At 40.6% G+C, this 22,236-nt stretch overlaps 1 protein-coding gene across 6 annotated transcripts in view; it reads right to left on the bottom strand.

Annotated features, from left to right (window-relative positions):
- TMEM164 (transmembrane protein 164) overlaps positions 1-22,236 on the bottom strand; it is a 193,711-nt gene that overhangs the window by 72,485 nt on the left and 98,990 nt on the right. For all 6 annotated transcript variants that reach the window (XM_052663128.1, XM_052663126.1, XM_052663124.1 and 3 more), the window contains one exon: positions 19,201-19,267. In XM_052663128.1, the coding sequence (XP_052519088.1) occupies positions 19,201-19,267 (67 nt within the window). The remainder of the gene's footprint in view (positions 1-19,200; positions 19,268-22,236) is intronic.

The raw sequence follows: 22,236 nt of genomic DNA, 5'->3' as shown, positions 1-22,236 counted from the left end.
AGGCAGCCATGGCAGCATGGTGATACCACTGAGTCACACACAGGGGGTGGAGCCATCACCATAGTCTCTCTCTCCCCACATGCCAGCATCAGTGCTGAACAACAGAGAAGCTGGCCCATCAAACGCCTGAGGCACTGAACTACACAGTAGGCCCCCACCCAGGGGGCTCCTTTAAGTGCCTCAGGCGCCAATCTACAAAGTAGGACCACAGTTAGGGAGGACCCTAGCTGAACAACAGAGAAGGACCACAGGCAAGGGACCCCTCTAAGTGCACGAATGGGTGGAGCTACAGAGAAAGACTGGCCAAAGATGACTTCTAATCACCAGCTAGAAGAGGCTCAATAAAAGACTGATAGGGCCATAACTCCTGTGGTGGAGGCAGTCTATGTCCCTGCACACTTGGTGCCACCAGGGTTCCTGCAAGCCAAGCAGCTGCACCACATTCACGCTCAATTCTCACTGGGGCAGAGCTGCCACAGGCAGAAAAAAAAGTCTTGCATTTATGGATGCAAGGTCACTTCAATCATGTCCGACTCTTTTCAACCCTGTAGACTGTTGCCTGCCAGACTTCTCTGTCAGAGAGGGGCTTCTCCAGGCAAGAATACTGGAGCGTACTGGCCAAGACTGGTTGCCATACACTTCTAAAGCACTATATTTCCTACTCTCCCAGCCTCCAATCCCCCTGAGTACCTGGTGCTGCCAGAACCCCAGTGACCCAAGCAGCTGCACCACCTCCACACCTGGCCTTCAAAGGGGTAAACCCAACCCCTCCAGGGTAGCCTCAGGAGCAAACTCCAGTGGACGACCCACATATAGAGGTGGAAAGAAAACCACAACTGAAAGCCAGGGGCAGGGTGGCTACAGAAGAAGATCCAAAACCTTCTGACCAGCTGTACAAGCTGCAGATTAAATCCACATGATCAACTAAGCAGACTCTGTGTCTGTGGAATATATAAAAGGCCATAGAGAGTGCCCACACAAGAAAATGCACTAGCTCTGATAGCTGTGGACACTGGAAGCAGAACACACGGGAGTAGGACCAGACTGGAAACTGAGCAGCCCCCACAGCAGGTCCAGAGATCAGTAGACTATTGGAGGGCACCCTAGGGAGGTAAGGTAAGGACTCTGACAGCAGTGACTCAAGAAAAATATTTATTATTCTTATTTTTTGACTTGTTCCGTAGATTCTTCAGGATTTCTTCTTTTTTTTTTTTTCCCTTTCTTCCCCCTCCGTTGTAGTTGTCAATTTTATTGGCACTAAGAAATCCAATTAAGCTTTTGATCTCTTTTTTTTTCCTCACTCACATTTTCAAAAGTTGTCATAAATCTCTGCCTCTACATTGGGCTTTTGAAGTTCTATGGAATTTTCCCCTTTTCCCCTTTGTTCTTTCTTCTTCCTTTTTTCTCTTTTCTCATCTTATAATTTTAATTTTTAATTTTTTAATTTTTTTAAATTTTTTTTGTGTGTAGCTTTAATTTTTTTTAATATTTTTACTTTATTTTACTTTACAATACTGTATTGGTTTCGACATACATTGACCTGAATCCACCACGGGTGTACATGCGATCCCAACATGAACCCCCCTCCCACCTCCCTCCCCACAACATCCCTCCCTCTTATACTTTTTCTATATTTATTCCTTTGTTTGCCTTTCCTACTGTTGTTTTCCCCTTACAGTTAATCTTTAATGTATATAAATCTTCATCTACCTCTTTCTAACTTTGCATATCTATTCTTTCTTTCCTTTCCTCACAGCATATTTGTTAGTTTTGTTTTCATTGCTTTATTCCCACTTGAAACCTTGCTTTACTTTTGTTTTCCAGTTTCTGCTAAAATTAGTTTTGTTCTCAACTCGTAAATATAATTTTTGATTTCCTTTGTTCATGGATGAATCTACTGTACTTTATTTTTGTTGGACTGTTTTGGCTTCGCTCATGGATGTATATGTATATGTGTATATTCCATTACTTTAATTATTATTTGCCTGCTTTTATAACTGCCATTTGTCTGGGGTTTATCTTTGGTTTCTCGTTTTTGGATATTTGTTTTCCTCTCCCTTAATGCCATTACAAACCACTTGTGGAATCGTCATTCCTGACCAGAGAGCCTTTGGAATGGGAGGACTGACTCCAAGACCCTAGACTACCAGAGAAATAACCCTGGGGAGTATCAAATAGTGAGAACTCACACAAGAGACCACTTGAATACCAGACCCAGCATCACCCAACCACCAGTAGCACCCTGGGCAGGATGCCTCATCTAAACAACAAATAAAACAAAAACACACACCAAGTCATCAGCAGACAGGATTACCACCTCACTCAGCCTTGCCCATCAGAGGAAAAACGAACAAACAAACAAATAAACTCAACACAAATCTTACTCTATACGAAGCTCACACAAAACACTAGACCAACCTGAGAAGGGCAGAAACGAAAAGGAAGAAAGAATTCAACTTTGAAGCCTGGGAAAAGGAGACCTTAAACACAATAACTTAAAAAAAATAATGAAAAGGCAGAGAAATACTACACAAATGAAGGAACAACCTAGAAACACAGAAGTCCAAATAAATGACGAGGAAATAGGCAAACTACCTGAAAAAATAATTCAGAATAATGATAGTAAAGATGATCAAAAACCTTGAAAACAAAATGGAGAAAATGCAAGAATCAATTAACAAAGACCTAGAAGAATTAAAGAACAAACATACAGAGACAAACACCACAATTACTGAACTTAAAAATACTCTAGAAGAAATCAATAGCAGAATATCTGAAGCAGAAGAACAAATCAGTGAGCTGGAAGATAAATGGTGGAAATAACTTCTGAAGAGCAGAATAAAGTAAAAACAAGGAAAAGAACTGAGGACAGTATCAGAGACCTTTGGGACAACATCAAATGCACCAACATTTGAATTATAGGGGTCCCCGAAGAAGAAGAGAAAAAGAAAAGGTATGAGAAAATTTTTGAAGAGATTATAGTTGAAAATTTCCCCAACATGGAAAAGGAAATAGTCAATCAAGTTCAAGAGGCACAAAGAGTCCCATACAGGATAAAACCAAGGAGAAACTCACCAAGACACGTACTAATCAAACTAACAAAGACTAAACACAAAGAAAGAATATTAAAAGCATCAAGGGAGAAGCAACAAGTAACATACAAGGGAAATCCCATTCACTCAACAGCTGATCTTTCAGCAGAAACTCTACAGCCCAGAAGAGAACAGCAGGATATACTTAAAGTAATGAAAGGGAAATATCTACAACTAAGATTACTGTACCCAGCAAGGATCTCATTCAAAATTGACAGAGAAATAAAAAGCTTTTCAGACAAACAAAAGTTAAGAGAATTCAGTACCACCAAACCAGCTTTACAACAAATGTTAAAGGGACTTCTATGATCAAGAAATACAACAGAAGAAAAAAGATCTACAAAATCAACCCCAAACAATTAGAAAATGGTAATAGGAACATATATATCAATAATTATTTTAAATGTAAGTGGGTTAAATGTTCCAACCAAAAAACAGACTGGCTGAATGGATACAAAATCAAGACCCATATATATGCTGTCTACAAGAAACCCACTTAAGACCTAAAGACACATATGGACTGAAAGTGAGAGGATGGAAAAATACATTCCATGCAAATGAGAAGTAAAAGAAAGCTGGACTAGCAGTCCTCATATCAGACAAAATAGACCTTACAATAAAGAAGATTACAAGGGATAAGGAAGGACACTACATAATGATCAAGGGATCAATCAAGAGGAAGACAAAACAATTGTAAATATCTATGCACCCAACATAGGAGGACCTCAATACATAAGACAAACACTAACAGACGTAAAAGGAGAGTTTGACAGTAACACAATAATAGTAGGAGACTTTAACACCCCACTCACACCAATGGACAGATCATCAAAACAAAATTAATAAGGAAACACAAGTCTTAAGTGATACATTAGATGAGATGGATCTCACTGATATCTTCAGGACATTCCATCCAAATGCACAAGAATACACCTTCTTCTCAAGTGCACATGGAACATTCTCCAGGATACAGCACATCTTGGGTCACAAATCAAACCTCAGTAAATTTAACAGAATTTAAATCGTATCAAGCATCTTCTCTAACCACAACGCTATGAGACTAGATATCAATTACAAGAAAAAACAACTGTAAGAAACACAAACACATGGAGATTAAACAACACATTTCTAAATAACCGACAGGTTACTAAAGAAATGAAAAGGGAAACCAAAAATATTCTAGAAACAAATAACAATGGAAACTCAACAAGTCAAAACCTATGGGATGCAGCAAAAGCAATTCTAAGAGGGAAGTATATAGCAATCCAATCCTACCTCAAGAAACAAGAAAAACATAGAATAGACAACCTAACTTTACACCTAAAGTAACTGGAAAAAGAAGAACAAAAAAACCCCAAAATTAGTAGAAGGAAAGAAATCATAAAGATCCAAGCAGAAATAAATGAAAAAGAAATGAAAGAATAATAAAGATTAATAAAACTAAAAGCTGGTTCTTTGAGAAGATAAACAAAATGGACAAGCCTTTAGCCAGACTCATCAAGAAAAAAAGAGAAGAATCAAATCAACAAAATTAGAAATGAGAACAGAGAGGTTACAACAGACAATGCAGAAATACAAGGATTATAAGAGACTAGAGACTATTATGAACAACTATATGGCAATAAAATGGATAAACTGGGAGAATGGACAGATTCTTCAAAAAGTTCAATCTTACAAGACTGAACCAGGAAGAAAAAGAAATTATGAACAACCCAATTACAAGCACTGAAATTGAATCTGTGATTTAAAAAAAAAATCTCCCCAAAAACAAAAGCCCAGCACCAGATGACTTCACAGGAGAATTCTATTAAACATTTAGAGGAGAGCTAATGCCTATCCTTCTAAACATCTTTCAAAAAATTGCAGAGGAAAGAACACTTCCAAACTCATTCTACGAGGCCACCATCACCCTGATACCAAAACCAGACAAAGATGACACACAAAAAGAAAAGTACAGGCCAATATCACTGATGAACATAGATGCAAAAATCCTCAACAAAATTTTAACAAACAGAAATCAGCTACACATCAAAAAGCTTATACACCATGATCAAGTTGGGTTTATTCCAGGTCTGCAAGGATTCTTCAATATATGCAAATCAATCAACGTGATACACCATATTAACAAATTGAAAGATAAAAATCATATGATCATCTCAATAGATGCAGAAAACCTTTGACAAAATTCAGCATCCATTTATGATTAAAACTCTTCAAAAAATGGCATAGAAGGAATCTACTTCAACATAGTAAAGGGTATATATGATAAGCCTACAGCAAACATTCTCGATGGTGACAAACTGAAAGCATTCCCCCTAAGATCAGGAACAAGACAAGAGTATCCACTTTGCCATTATTATTCAACATAGTTCTGGAAGTCCTAGCTAAAGCAGACAAGAAAAAGAAATAAAAGGAATCCAGATCAGAAAAGAAGAAGTAAAACTCTCACTGTTTGCAGATGACATGATACAATACCTAGAAAACCCTAAAGATAGTATCAGAAAATTACTAGAACTAATCAGTGAATTTAGCAAAGTTGCAGGATACAAAATCAATACCCAGAAATCATTTGCATTTCTATATACAATGAAAAATCAGAAAGAGAAATTAAGGCATCAATCCCCTTCACCAGTGCAACAAAAAGAATTAAATATCTAAGAATAAACTTATCTAAGGAGACAAAAGGACTGTACACAGAAAATTATAAGACACTAATGGAAGAAATCAAAGACAACATAAACAGATGGAGAGATATTCCATGTTCCTGCATAGGAAGAATCAATATTGTGAAAATGGCTATACTACAAAATGAAATCTACATATTCAATGCAATCCTTATCAAATTACCAATGGCATTTTTCACAGAACTAGAACAAAAATTTTCACAATTCATATGGCAAAACAAAAGACCCTGAATAGCCAAAGCAGTCCTGAGAAAGAAGAATGGAGCTGGAGGAATCAACCTTCCTGACTTCAGATTATACTACAAAGCTACAGTCATCAACACAGTATGGTACTGGCACAAAAACAGAAATATAGACCAATGGAACAAGATAGAAAGCCCAGAAAAAAACCATGCACCTAAAAAAAAAAAAAAAAGAAAGAAACCATGCACCTATGGGTACCTTATTTTTGACAAAGTAGGCAAGAATATACAATGGGGCAAAGACAGCCTCTTCAGTCACTGGAGCTGGGAAAACTGGACAGCTACATGTAAAAGAATGAATTAGAACACTTCCTAACACCATACACAAAGAGAAACTCAAATAGGATTAAAGACCTATATGTAAGACCAGAAACTATAAAACTCTTAAAGGAAAACAGGCAGAACACTCAATGAAATCAAAGCAAGATCGTCTATGATCCACCTCCTAGAGTAATGTAAATAAAAACAAAAGTAAAGAAGTGGGATCTGCTTAAACGTAAAAGCTTTTGCACAGCAAAGGAAACTATAAGCAAGGTGAAAAGACAAACTTCAGAATGGGAGAAAACAATAGCAAATGAAGCAAATGACAAAGGATTAATTTCTAAAATATATAAGCAGCTCATACAGCTCAATGCCAGAAAAACAAACAGCCCAATTAAAAAGTGGGAAAAAGACCTAAAGAGACATTTCTCCAAAGAAGACACACAGATGGCTAACAAACACCATGAAAAGATCCTCAACATCACTCCTTATTAGAGAAATGCAAATCAAAACTGCAATGAGATATCACCTCACACTGGTCAGAATGGCCCTCATCAAAATGTCTACAAACAATAAATGCTGGAGAGGGTGTGGAGAAAAGGTAACACTCTTGCACTGTTGGTGAGAATGTAAATTGATACAGCCACTATGGAACACAGTATAAAGATTCCTTAAAAAACTAGGAATAAAACCACCGTATAACCCAACAATCCCACTCCTAGGCATATACCCTGAGGAAACCAGGGTTGAAAAGGAAACGTGTATCCCATTGTTCACTGCAGCACTATTTACAATAGCTAGAACATGGAAGCAACCTAGATGTCCATCAACAGATGAATGGATAAAGAAGTTGTGGTACATATACACAATGGACTATTACTCAGCCATAAAAAGGAAAGCATTTGCGTCAGTTCTAATGAGGTGGATGAATGTAGAACCTATTATACAGAGTGAAGTGAGTCAGAAAGAGAAAGATAAATACCGTATTCTAACGCATATATCCGGAATCTAGAAAAATGGTACTGAAGAATTTATTTACAGGGCAGCAATGGAGAAACAGACATAGAGAATAGACTTATGGACATGGGGAGAGGGGAGGAGAGGGTGACACATATGGAAAGAGTAACATGGAAACTTACATTACCATATGTAAAACAGATAGCCAACAGGAATTTGCTGAATGGCTCAGGAAAGTCAAACAGGGGCTCTGTATCAACCTAGAGGGATGGGATAGGGAGGGAGATTCAAAAGGGAGGGGATATATGTATACCTATGGCTGACTCATGTTGAGGTTTGACAGAAAACAGCAAAATTCCGTAAAGCAATTATCCTTCAGTAAAAAAATAATTTTAAAAAGAAACTATAAGCTTTCACTTTTCTTTTAAATATGCTTAAGATTCCTTTCTTTAATTTGCGTGTAGGTGATTTTAAACCCTGAAGCATTACAATGCCTTCCTTGGAAAGACATTTCCCACCACAAGCAATTCTAAACTGTGAATGACTAAGTACCTCAACATTAAAAAACTCTACTACCCTCGGTTCCCCAAGGACAGATATTTATTAAAATTTACTAAAGGAACTTCCTCAACTTGATAAGGGCATGTGCAAAAAACCTACAGCTAAAGTCATACTCAATGATGAAAGACTGCATGCTTTTCCCCTAAGGTAAGAAATAAGACAAGGATATCCATTCTCGCCACTTCTACGTAACACTGTACTGGAAGTTGTAGCCAGGGCAATTTGCCATGAAAAAAAAAATACAAGGCACCCAGATTGGAAAGTAGAAGTTAACCTATCTCTGTTCATAGATAACACAACCTTATCTACAGAAAATCTCAAAAAATACACACACACACACACACACACACACACACGTTATTAGCAGTAATAAAAAAGTTCTGAAAGGTTGTAAGATTGATACAGAAAAATGAACTGTAATGAGCAATCTGAAAATGAAATGAAGAAAACAATTCCATTTGCAGAGCCATCAAAAAGAATAAAATACATAGGAATACATTTAACCCAAAAAAGTGCGAAATCTATATTCCAAAAAACTAACAAAATGTCACTGAAAAAAAATTAAAGAAGACCTAAATACATAGACAGACATCCTGTGTTCATAGATTGAAAGACTTAATATTGTTAAAATGACAATATTCCTGCCATTACTCTATAGTCAATGTAACTCCTATCAGCATCCCAGCTGGCTGTTTTGCAACAAATTACAAGATGATCCTGAAATTCATATGGAAATACAAGGGCCCCAGAATGGCCAAAATTATCTTGAAAAAGAATAACAAATTTGAATGACACACTTCTCACTTTCAAAACTTTCTACAAATCTACAGTGATCATCAACACAGTGTGGTGCCAGGATAAGAATAGATATATACATTAATGGAATAAAACTGATGGTCTAGAAATAAACTCTAGTTGATTGATTTTTGATAAGGGTTCCAAGACATTTCAACAGGGAAGAGTCTTTTCAACAAATAATGCTGGGACAACTGGATATCCACATGCAACAGAATGAATTTGGATCCCTTCTTCACATGATATATAAAAAGTCCTAAATGCAAGATCTAACACTATGAAACTCTTAAAGGATATTTCTAAGACCTCATGAACTTGATTACATACTAGTGTCTTAGACATAACACCAAAGGCACAAGCAGTCAAAGACAAATTAAAAAGAGTAAACTTCATCAGTGTTGAAACATTTTGTATTTTAAAGGATGCTATCAATAAAATGCAAAGACAACCCAAAGGATGAGAGAAAATATTTCAAGTCATATACCAGATAAGGGTCTACTATCCCAACACATAAGAACTATCACAATTGAACAATAAAAAACAAATAACCCAATTTAAACATGGGAAAGGATTTGAAAAGCCCTTAGAACACATAAAAATGGCCAATAAGTACATGAAAGGGTGTTCAACATCATTAGTTATCAGGGAAATACAAATCAAAACCACAGGGAGATACCATTTTACACCTTCCCTAATGGTTATAATGGGGAAAAATCAGGTAATAAAAATTGTTGGCAAGGAGGCAGCAAAACCAGAACCCTCAATATATTGCTAGCAGGAATAAAAAAACAGGGAAGCCACTCTGGAAAGCAATCTGGCAGTTCCTCAAAAGGTTATTTAAACATGGAGTTACCATATGACCCAGAAATTTCACTTTTAGGTATACACCCCAAAGCAGTCAAGATTGTACCCCACCAGGCTCCTCTGTCCATGGAATTCTCCAGGCAAGAATACTGGAGTGGGTAGCCATTTCCTTCTCCAGGGGATCTTCCCAACCCATGAACAGAACCCAAGTCTCCTGCATTGCAGCCAGATTCTTTACCGTCTGAGCCAACAGGGAAGTTTAGTCAAGCAGATATCTTTCCAGGACCATTCACAGTATCACTATTCACAACAGCCTAAAGGTGGAAACAACCCAAATGTCCATCAATGTGTGAACGGATAAACAAAATATAAGATAACCAACAAAGACCTGCCATACAGCACAGGGAACTATACTCAGTATTTTGTAATGCCCTCTATAAGGGAAGGCAATCTGACACACTGATCACTGTGCTGTACACTTGAAGCTGGCACAACACTGTAGATACAGTATACTTCCATTTTTCAAAATGTGGTATACTCTACAAAGGACTATTATTATTCAGGCATAAAAAGGACTGAAGTATTGATACATGCAACAACCTGGATGAACTTGAAAACTATGCTCAGTGAAATAAGTCAGTCAGAAAAACGATATGATTCTATTTACATGAGATCTAGAAAAAGCAAATCCATAGGGACAGAAAGGAGAGGAGTGGTTGCCAGGGTCTGTGGAGGGGAGGAGTAGAGAGACATCACTAATGCTTTTGGTGGGGGTGGGGGAGAATGACGAAAATATTCTAAGATTAAATAGTGGCAATGGTTGTACAACTCTGTAATACACTGAATTAGACATTGAATTATACACTTCAAATGGATATACTTGTATTAATAGATTTTATCTCAATTAACACTCCCCCCTCAAAAAAGTGACAACAGGGAGAGAGAAAGAGGCAAGGACTCATTGCCTCTTTGTGGCGTGCTTTTAAATGTTCAAAGCTCTTTGCTAATTCTTCTGTTATCTTTTGTTATCTGCTACCTTTTCTTCAAAAAGCTATCTGTGAGGTAGACAGAGCAGATATCACTAAGCCCATTTGACAAATGGGGAAACTGATGCTTGATGGGAAGGAAGCAAACTCAGTCAAAGTCCCAAGGTCAGCGGCAGCAGACCAGGCAGGGCCCTAAGCAGTGCTGCCAGCACACTGGAATTGCCTGGGGTGCTTTTGGAAAATGCTTACATTTTGAAATTGGCTCTGCTGCTTCTAGGGTGCAGTCAGAGCTGAGAACCACTGATCCACATAGATTGGGGATACGGAACTCACCCACTAGATAAGGCTTTGACTGCACAAAGAAACACTGCTGACCACTCGAGACTGTACTGCTTACAACTTGCTCAATAAATCTTGCCTGCTTGATCTAAAAAAAACAAAAAAGAAACATGGCTTGGGGGAGTGGCTCGAGGTCAAGGGAGAAATATTGGTTGAAAGAGTCAGAGGCTGTGCCTTCTAATCGCCATTTTTGGAAAACAGAACTAGTGCAAAGAACTATTAAACTGGAGGCAAAGAGGCTGCTGCCTGTCATCCTCACTCATGGCTGCCACTCTCCGCAAGAGCGGGGAGCTTGGGTGTTACTGAAAAACCCAGGGGTCTCGACATTTCATTCAAATGGGAAGAAACACCAGGAGTGGGCCTAATTCACCTGTCAGGAGGGAAGAGAGAGAGATGGCCAGTTCCCTAATCCAACAGTCTGTCTGGGAAACACACACACACACTGCTAGTCAATGTGGAAAAGAAATCCTGCCAGGGAATTTTAATCTCACTCCACAAAGCTAATTCAGAAACAAAGCCCTCTTCACATCACCATCACCCAACCAGGGAGCTGGAGCCAAGGCCCTGAAGGCTAACATCAAATAATACAGGCCAACAGGAGCCCAGTTCGACCTCTATTTGGAGTAGTAGTAACAACAGGAGCATCCAACACTTATTAAACACTTACTGTGTGCCAGGCACTAGACTAAGTGCTTACCTTATGTATCTCCATTCATTCAAGCTCCCATCTACAGATAAGAAAACAAGGTCACCGAAGTGTGTAACTTACCCACGATCACATGGATAAAGACAGACGAGCCAGCCATAAAAGCAAGGATCTGCCCACTCCAGAGTCAGCCACCTGACCACTACATTATACTAACTCTTAACAACCACACAGAGATGAGAAGACTTTGAGAATATGCTGCAAACAATATGAACATCTGTAACTATTCAATGATCCTATTTCAGTTTTTTTCTGTATTTTCTTTATTTGCTATTATGAAGATATTACTTTTGTAAAGAAAACATTTACACAATTTCAAGGACAGAGGCACAAAAGCCTCATGCTTTTGGTGTTTTTCTTTTTTTTAATATGTTGAAAAATAACCCCTTTTGCATTGATGGTACTTATTTTTTATTTCTACTTTCCCGTATTTTACAAATTTTCATCACTAAATATGTCTTTTGCTGTCATCAGGAAAACAGCACTATTTTAAGTGGTTTAAAAATAATTCACTTGGGAAAAATATCTCTCATCCCTCTGGTATCACACCTAAGACATCATACTGGACATGTGTGCAAAAGATCCCTGGAATTCCTCTGCAATAATCGGGTTGATGGACTAATTCACTTATTCTATCTGTGGATACCACCATGTGCTGGGTGCCCTGCATAGAGCAGATACCACAAAAGACACTATCCTTGCCCACAGACACTAGTTATGATGCAGGCCTGGGAGCCTGGCAAGAGGCTGAATATACACTTCAACCAAACTATGGAGTGCTAAGCAGCTATTGGAAAACAACTGAGCTATGTCCACACCTGAAGAGATTACAGATTCTACAATTAGGTTAAAGGAAAATACACTGAAGGAATGTCTGCAGTTCAATACCGATTGTTCAAGAAACCTACAACCAAACCAACCAACAACCCTAGAAATGTGACCATCTCCATCTGCACTTATGGGCAAAAGAAAAATGTGGAAACATATACAAACAATTAACACAACTTACCCCTGGGAAGACAGGATTGAAAGTTGATGAGGTTAAAAGATTGGCTTTCTCTTTATACTTGTCTGATTAAATGGTTTTTTCAAGGAGCATATCCTTGAAAAAAAAATCCTGAGAGTATAATCAGTCCTCCAAATCTCTAACGGATATTGTATAAAATTTACACAAAAACTTAACTTGGCTAAATACTTGAAAATAAAAGGAAAGAGGTGGAAGGAAACCCTTGAGCTTTCATATCAGAAAGACAGACATTCTCAGGCCAGTTCTGTCAATTCTTGTGTATCCCTGAGCAAGTTATGTAAACTTTCTAAGGTTTAATCTGTTAAATGGCAGTGCTAACCAGATGGCTCAGTGGTAAAGAATCTGCCTGCCAGTGCAGGAGACATGGGTTTGATCCTTGGGTCAGGAAGATCCCCTGAAAAAGGAAATGGCAATTCACTCCAGTACTCTTGCCTGGGAAATTCCATAGACAGAGGAGCCCGACGGGCTACCATCTATGGGGTCTCAAAGAATCAGACATGACTTAGCAACTAAATAACAACAACAAATGAAACCAAGGGCAGTCATCAGCTACATTTCTTAAACCATAACTAGCTTAATAAGTAACATTCTATAACCTGCCTTCCCCAACCAAGCTCTCCTTAATTGTTCTTGCAAACTGTGTACCTTCCAAGCTACGTATAGCTTAGACAATATATCACAAGACTCCTTTAGCCATCCCCTATAGATAACAGCTCTGATATTATAGTAATGGTTGCTTAAGTTGTTTTTTCAGGAACATGGAGCCAGTCTAGCCCATTTCAAAGTAGTCAAGACCATCAACCATTCAGCTGGGACTGAGAGTTATCTGATGGATTACGTTTTGATATCAGAGAGCCAAAAACTCCATCCTCAGATCATGCTAAGGTCACCATTTTCTGAACATGCATCTCAAGAAGTACGTAACTCAGCTACCCTTGCACAGAACGCTGATTACTTCATCTTTTTCTTCCCTTTAGCCATCTTTCCCCAGACCACCCTGCTTCCTTGTACCATAAATATCCTAAGCCCCTCAACCTGGGGCAGGTGGATTTGAGATTGGTTTTCCTCGCTTGGCTGCCTTGTAGGGCAAACCTCAGCATCTCAGCATTTGGCTTCCTGCACACTGGGCAATGGAACCTGGTACAGTAACACTAATACCCACCTTTCACAGGGTTTCTGTGAAGATCAAAGACTAATAATTAACAACTAACGCTGATGGAGGACTTCCCATCTGCCAGGTGCTGTGCCAGGTGTGTACACATACTAACTGATTTAATCCTCAGAGCAGCTTTAGGAGGGAGGCACTATGATCACCTCCATATCATAGGTGAGAGCGTGGAAGCCCATTCAAGTTAAGTAACTTAGCCAAGTTCCCTTTCTCCCTCCCTCTCATACACACACAGCACAGTCAGGGTATGAACCTGGAAAATCAGATCCCTGAGTTCATACTCTTAACAACTCTACTAGGGTGACATATTTGTATTTGTGAAAGATTTTGTGGTTGAAAAGCCCCATCTCCCTGTAAGAATTCTTACTGGTGGTGGAAAAGGTAAGAAGTACACATAAAATCAAAACACTCCAAGGGCTAAAAGACGTGACAGAATCAGTGTCACAGGATGTCTTCTGGTGATTGGCAAGTAAGTGGCAAAGTCTATATAGGCAAATTGGAGTTCATGACTCTCCATCCTGCTCTTTAGACTCTCAAGGAGAGTCTACTATTTCTTACCTCCATACCTCTGGTCCCTTAGTTGAACTATCACTTTCCTCTGCAGTTTGCATGCACATTCTAATAGCCCTTCAAGGGTTGGTTCAGGCTTTACTTCTGCATGGAGCATTTCTGGACCACTTCATCCAATGACCTCTTCAGGACACAGTGCATTAGAGCTCAAAGTCTTTAGGTTTAGTTTTAGTACTTACAAATCATGTATCTCGGAGAAGGCAATGGCACCCCACTCCAGTACTCTTGCCTGGAAAATCCCATGGACGGAGGAGCCTGGAAGGCTGCAGTCCACGGGGTCGCTGAGGGTCGAACACAAGTGAACGACTTCACTTTCACTTTTCACTTTCATGTATTAGAGAAGGAAATGGCAACCCACTCCAGTGTTCTTGCCTGGAGAATCCCAGGGACGGGAGAGCCTGGTGGGCTGCCATCTATGGGGTTGCACAGAGTCGGACACGACTGAAATGACTTAGCAAGCAATCATGTAACTCTGAGCAAGTCATTTAGCTTCTCCAAACCTCAGTTTCCTCACAGGTAAAATCAGGTTCTTGTGAGAATTAAATAAGAATATCCATAAATTACCTGGCACACATTCACATTAGATGCTCAATAAATGCTGATATTAATCTTCTTCCCATTTTTGTAGAACTTGAAACAATTACAATTTAGCTATTAAGCCTGTATTGCCTTGCAATTCTCCTTTCTCATGATTTTGACTCTAACATTGCAATCACATCTAAGGCATTTGTGCCTTATCCTTCTAACTAAACAACAAGTTCCTTGAGGGCTGGGAATGAACTCTGGTTGCTTTTGCATCTCCTGAAGCATATAGCACAATATTTAACAAAAAATGTGCTCAATAAAAATTTGGACTGACTGGTATGGCTCGGCTGGCATTCTGTAAGACTTTCAAAGATTAATCTCAAAATACAGGCAGTAATTAGACCTATTCTAGGCCAGTCCCTAGAATTTGCTGGAACCCCAGGCTTTCTCAACACCATCCATGTCCCCATATACTTTGCATTCATCTGATCAGAAACATACTGGCCTTTGTAGAAGGTTGAGGCACAATTTTGGCTGAATCAATTCTTCAGAAAGCTAAGGCCTCTTTTGAAAACAAGCTTTTTCTATTTTAAGTACTGTCAAAAGGCAAAGGGACATTCTGTCCCTAGTTCAAGTCCAAAACCCAAACTATAACTTTTAAAATAGCTCAATTTGCCACTCACAGAAATAACTTTTCTAGGTCAATTAGCACGTTTCAATGTACCAATTAGCAAAGAGTAAGATTCTCAAGCCGATTTGCATCCGTGACAGCAAAGTGTTCCCAGCAGCACACATGGGTACAAGGTGTGCCGGCGGCAGTTACATCTCCAAAACATGATGGTGGATAGGGAGCAGCTGCCCCAGGAATGGGAAAAATCATTATTAACCTCTTCCACTCAGTCTGAGAGGTAGGAACATTCAAGAGAAACATCTAACAGAGAACAGGAACTGGGTAAAAGGGGAGGGGTGGTAAAGAAGGAAAACAGGAACTAATGTAACAGATCAACATGGCTACACAATAGGGCAATTTTTGATAATGAGATAATAATATACTAGAGGCTTTGAGCCTTGATGAAGAAAGGAGCTTGATGAAAAGAATCATTATCATTCATCTCCTTATTGTTCTAGTAGAAGACAGATGGTTGCAAACAAATAAATATAGGCAAGGCTAGGGCTTTGGTTGGAGAAGGGGCTGACACAGTGCAGTTTCTTTTCTCCCTCGCTCAGAATACTTCATATTCATAAAAAGTTGTCATGGACATTTGAGGGTAAAAGGCTCAGGGTTGGGAATGCAGCTTGGGTCCCGTGCCTCATTCTGAGGACCAGATCAACAGCTCTGCAAGGTCTAAGAGCTATAACTGAAAAGCTAATATGTAACCAAGTTCCATGGGCACCCTGCTTAGCTCCCACGTCTTGGCTTGCACTTTCCAGGAGGTGGTTTAGCCTGAAATGGATGACATTCTCTGCAAAGTCATGGGTACAGATAAGGAACCTCATTACCATCAGACTGAAAAACCACTGGCTATACAAGCAGCTACTAGGCAGTTCATCTATTCTCTACGCCATGGACTACTTACTGACAGCTGGGGCTGGGGATCTCAACAAGGAATCCATGGATGGGCTTCTGGGAGAAAGGGGCAGGAGGTGGCGGTCTGTGTCCCTCCTGAAATTGTATGCAAACTTGTCTTTGTGCATCTGGGAAGAGGCTCTACAGTGCTCATCAACTTATCAAAGAAGCCTATGACCCAACTCTTCTACTTGGAGAGAAGCTAAGCAGCATCTCCAGCGTCTTAATTCACTAGCATTCATATTCAAACTCAGCCTAAATGTCAGTCAAACAAAGGAAAAGGGCTCTGAAGTCTGAGTTAGGAGACCTGGGTTCTAGGGGCATCCACCTTGGCTTCTTAGGCAAGTCATTTATCCATCTAAGTCCCCCTCTGGGCTTCCCTGGTGGTTCAGATGGTAAAGAATCCATCTGCAATGCAGGAGTCCTGGGTTCGATCCCTGGGTTGGGAAGATCCCCTGGAGGAGGGCGTGGCAACAACCCTCTCTTGTATTCTTGCTTGGAGAATCCCCAGGGACAGAGGAGCCTGGCAGGCTACAGTCCATGGGGTTGCAAAGAGCAGGACATGACTGAGCGACTAAGCACAAGTTTCCCCTCTAGAAGATTAGCTCAGACAAGCTTTCAGCTCTCTGATAATCTAATAATAGTTCCATGATACATTTCCCTTCCTTCCCTCCAAGAAACAAAAGTGAAATTGCCCTTAAGGCATTTCATCTGAAGTCAAAAAGAGACCTACTCTGAAATCCTGGTGGTGAAGAGTACTTACTTGTAATATGGGCCATGGGAATAAATCTTCTTTCTTCTAAGGTGTCAGCTTCTAAGATGAAGAACCAGGAGGAAGTTGGAGCTGGGCATTCTCTAGCTGGTCTGCAAGCCCCAGTGCCAATAAGGCACAGGGCAGAAGACCACATGGAAATTCACTGATGATCCACATCCTTTAGCTGACTGTGGAAATTTCCTCTAACTCCCTCACTGTCTTTATATGAATGTATATACGTTTGTATTACTGGTATACACACCAATTAGCTCATTCTATTTTCCTTGTTTCCTCATTATAGCTAAGGAGGAAAAAGAGGATTAAAAAGCATCAAGGGCCAAGAAGGAAGAAAGGGCAAAAAAAGTCCAGAATTGACTTCCTGCCTAATTAGATCATCAGGCTTAAAGAGTTGCCTACCTTCCTATGCCTTATTTTGTCAATCTGAGCTCAAATAAGGGGTTGCAAAGTAAAAAGTCCTGAAGGTCAGGGTAGCCTAGGAGGGGTCCCAGCCATTTAAAGTAACCAGACCAAAGCCAACTGTCAAGACATATGCAAATAGAGCCACCATCCTGAGCTTTTATTTTAGAAAAGGAATACAAGATTATTTACCAGCCCGACTGGAATTGCTAGTTAACACAGAGTTCATCAAAGAAATTTCTATGTTAAGAAAAGTTACTTGGACATTCTTGATAAGCTCGCTGACTAAAGCTTGACATTTATTTAGAAAGTACTGGGGGTCATAACGAATAGAATAACAAATCTGCCATTAGAGAGGGGAAGAAGAGGAAAGGGGGAAAGGGAGGGAAGGAAGGAAGGAAGGACAAAGGAGGGATGGACGAAAGGAAAGAATTTCTACTGATGGACTCTCTGAACGTCCGTTTCCTCCTCTATAAAGAGGCTATAATACTCAGCCTTCACACAACTTAATAGCTACCTCCCACAACTGTTATTTGAAGTGAATTCACTCAGTCATGTTCGACCCTTTGCAACCCCATGGACTATAGCCTACCAGGCTTCTCTGTCCATGGAATTTTCCAGGCAAGAATACTGGAGTGGGTTGCCATTTCCTCCTCCAGGGGATCTTCCCAACCCAGGAATCGAACCCAGGTCTCCCGCATTGTAGGCAGACGCTTTTACCATCTGAGCCACCAGGGAAGTCTATTATTTGAAACGACCTTGTAAACTATGAAATGCCATCCAAAGAGGAAGGATTATCATTTTGAGATTTAAACTGTGATATTAATGCATGAGGCAAATTTAAGTCATGAAAACAGAAAGCAGTAGGAATTATTTCATGTGTGAGTTCTTGTCCTGAGTTTTCTCAGCCAGCCTGCTAATCCCTCTGCAACCCCACATATGGGAGTCTGAGGACGGGGCCCGGCCACTCAAGCCCTACACTCGCACTCCTCTCTGTACTGGTTTAGCACCCAGCCACCTGCCACAGTGGGGTTCTACTTGCTAGCCACTGGGGAGATGTGAGGGCCAGACTTCTCTGTGGGTTTGGGGGAACAGGGAAGAAATCTAATTTTTGCCCAAAGGTGTCTCTGGCAAAGCAGGCTGACTTTGAGGCTCCCCAGTAGATTATTCTGGACCAATGTGGCTGAATCCACACTGGAGGCCCTTAGAACACCTGGAAGCCTTGGTTGAATGGGTGGAGCCTCCTTTCTGTTCACCAAACCCTTCCAAAAGCTTCTATAGGCTTTTCTGATCTGTTCTGCTTCTGGCCTAAACCCTTACTAAAGCCCCAGAGTTCCATACCATACTCTCACCCTCATCAAGCTCCATTACATCCAAACAGGGTTGCATCAAATCTCAACACTGAACGTGTAGGTATGTAAAAACTTACATGGAGGGGTCAAAGGTAGAAATTACCATGATTAATATAAATAAGCTAAAAGGATATATTGCATAGCACAGAGAATATAGCCAATATTTCATAATAATCTTAAATGGAGCTGAACCTATAAAAACATTGAATCACTATGCTATACATCTAAAACTAATATAATATTCCCAATCACCTATACTTTAATAAAAAAGATTAAAAAATAGAATCTCACATGGGGACATGACCCAAGGATGAGGACAAGCACTGGATAACACAGGAGCGAGCAAATACCATTTTGTATGTTGCTGGTAGATTTCTAGAAGGGGCCACTTACCAGCCGCGTATTCACCACAGGAAACAGCAGAGCAAGAAGAGCTCCATTCAACATGTGCATCTGTAGCCTGGAGAGGAAAAAAGATAAAGTGCAGGTCACACTCTGACTGTGATGCAGAGGCAGACAAAAATGGGAGAGCGTGTCTACAAGAGGTTGTGTGAGTGAAACAGAGCACTGGAGTTGGCACACATGCGTAATAAATTAAAAGCAGCACATTTTGCATGAGCCGAAATGTTCTGAAGAGCACCAGCGCCACCTCAAAATCCCCCAAACACTTGGTGAACAGGCTTTGGTTACAACACTTCATTGCATAATTAGCTCTGCGCTCCCTAAACATTCAGTCCGTCCCAATCTCAGCTCCAACTGCTGTGGCTCAGGCAGCCTAACAAAGGGGCACTGCGGGAGCCAGGTGTTATTACACGACTGTGTTATTACACGACTGTGTTATTACAGTAGAGACCTATTTCTCAGAGCCAGGTTGCTTATTTACACAGCCAGGTCCAATCCTCCTCCCCAAACAGAGACCTAGGCAGGAAAAGGGCAGCAAATACAACCCAGGAAGACAACTTCAGTGTTTTGCAAATAGGCTCCCTTGCTTTCTTAGAAATACCTTCGGGCAGAAGTGGCAGCCTTCCAAGCTTTCTTTTATCTATTTTACATATGGGGTTCTGTGACTAAAAAGCAAAACAAAAAAGAAAAGGAGAAAACCACTAGTCTCCAGCATTGGGTAGTGATCCTGTTTCCCAAATCCAGACTTGTTAAAACACATGCTAGGAACCCTTTATCAGTCAAGAACAAGCAGGTCAGGAACAAACTCTGCCTGTGTGAGCTGTGGGAATAGGCTGAAGCAGCTTCCTTTATCATTCAAGGCAAGTGGGACCTGACGATTGAGGGAGAAGCAAAGAGTGACAGTCGTTCCTCCTGCAGAAAAGCTAATTTGATGGGTCACATACAACCACCACTGAGTCAATGTGGCTTCTGGACCTCAAGCTCACTCTTGCGAACACACACACACACACACACACACACACACACACTCACACTCACACACACTCACACACACTCACAGCAGTCTCATGATAACTAGGATCTCTCTTATGCCCTTACTGGGACCTAGAAGAACATGAGCTCTTCTCTTGGAACTCACGGACCTGTGCCTAAGACTAAGAGACCATGTAAGGAGTCCCCGAGGGAACACCACACAAGCCCCAAGGCTGCTTTTGGTTTCCCCCAGTCTGTTTCTTTCAGCTGCTTGTTGCTGGCAATGCTGTGATGATGGTGATCTGCACTTAACATACCCCAGGCAAGTATCAAAGTAACTGCTTTAGGTAAACTCTCTCACTGAATTTTTACAGCACTTTTATGAGATGGGTACAATTATTTGTCACATTTTGTGGATGAGGAAACCAGGCTCAGAAAGGTGAAGTGACTTCATCAATGCCATAGGACAGTAGAGTCACAATGCAAACCCAGGTTTATCTGACTCTGAACTTGTATGTCCATCTCGCTATCTTGCATCAAAGCCTGCCTCCCTTCCTCCACTGCAAATATGACCTCAAGTAGTTAGGGGTGCTCCACTTTCCTTCTTTTTGCTTTCAGGGGTCTCTCTTACCACCTTCTTCATCCCCTGCTCCAGGTTTAATGAGCTTTCAGGTGATGACTGTCAGGAGCTTGCTCTTAGGCCACATCAGGCCAGCAGTCCTACAGTTTAAGAGGGCTTAGCTTGATCCATAAAAGGGAGGGGGCACATCAATGCAATGTCACTCCTGCCTCCCTGGATTGGCACATTTTTAAAACAGGGTCTTTCTAGGAGGCACCTCATACTCTCAGAAACTGATTGGTGAAAACTCTGGCTCAAGCCTCAATGCCTGGAGCAGGGGTCCTTAACAGCCATTCTGCGGCTGTTAAGGGGGTGAAGTAACACGTGCCCAACTCTGTCCCTGGACACTCCTAAGTGACAATCACAGCAAAAACACTCACTCTGGCAGAGAAAAAAATCTCACTGAGAGTAGAGGTAAAGCTGACCTCTAGTAACAGGCTTTGCCACTGGCCTTAAAAGAATATCATTTACACAAGGCCAAGTAGATACTTGGGCACCAAACCTTAAATCCTGAGGATGATGGAACAGATTCCACAGGCCCATGAACGGCCAAAGATAAAGAAAATAAAAGTCAACATCAAGATTCAAAATAAACAACCGAGATAAAGAGAAGTCTTGTTCTGGGCCCTCAAAATTCAGTTCCACAAGCTACATACAGGCCAAAAGGTCTTACATATCACTAATTTAAAATATATCTAATGCATCAATATATTGGGCAATTTCATGTGCCAATCACTGGACTAAATATTCAAATGCATCATCTCATTGAATCTGCATGTTTTTTATGATAATCAGTACCATTTTCAACCTCATAGCTGAGAAAAACAAAGCACTAAGTGATTAAGTGACTTGCCCAAGATCAAATAGATAATAAGGGGCAGAGGGAGAGGTCACATTCATATTTCATCAAGTTCCCAGCCGGTGTTTCTGCTGCTGTATCCTGCACTTTAAATCCATCATGTGAACATTACAAATGTTGTATGTGTGTGTGTGCATGCCAGACAAGAGACCATGGGGCAGGGAAGATCATTCCTAAGAGCAACAGAAGTCCTTATGTGTTCTGTGGCAAAGCTGGCCCAACTACCCAGCTGCACTGCCCTCTACAGACACAGGGCACAATCCAACAGGTCAATGATTGCCCAATCAGAGTTTTTGCTTTGTAGCACCTCCAGCCTGCCTCCCAGATTCCTATTAGATACTGGAAATGGATAATGAACCACTAGAAAAGCCAGTGAGAGGGCTTCCCTGGGGGCTCAGTGGTCAAGAATCTGCCAGCCAATGCAAGAGACACAGGTTTAATTCATGATCTGGGAATATCCCACATGCCTTGGATCCACTAAGCCCGTGCACCACAACTACTGAGCCCACATACCACAACTATGGAAGCTGGGGCGCCGTAGAGCCTGTGCTTTGCAATGAGAAAAGCCACTGCAATG

This window comes from Budorcas taxicolor, chromosome X (genome assembly GCF_023091745.1).
Source record: "Budorcas taxicolor isolate Tak-1 chromosome X, Takin1.1, whole genome shotgun sequence".
NCBI lineage: Eukaryota > Metazoa > Chordata > Mammalia > Artiodactyla > Bovidae > Budorcas > Budorcas taxicolor.
This window is presented reverse-complemented; position numbering and strand designations above follow the sequence as displayed.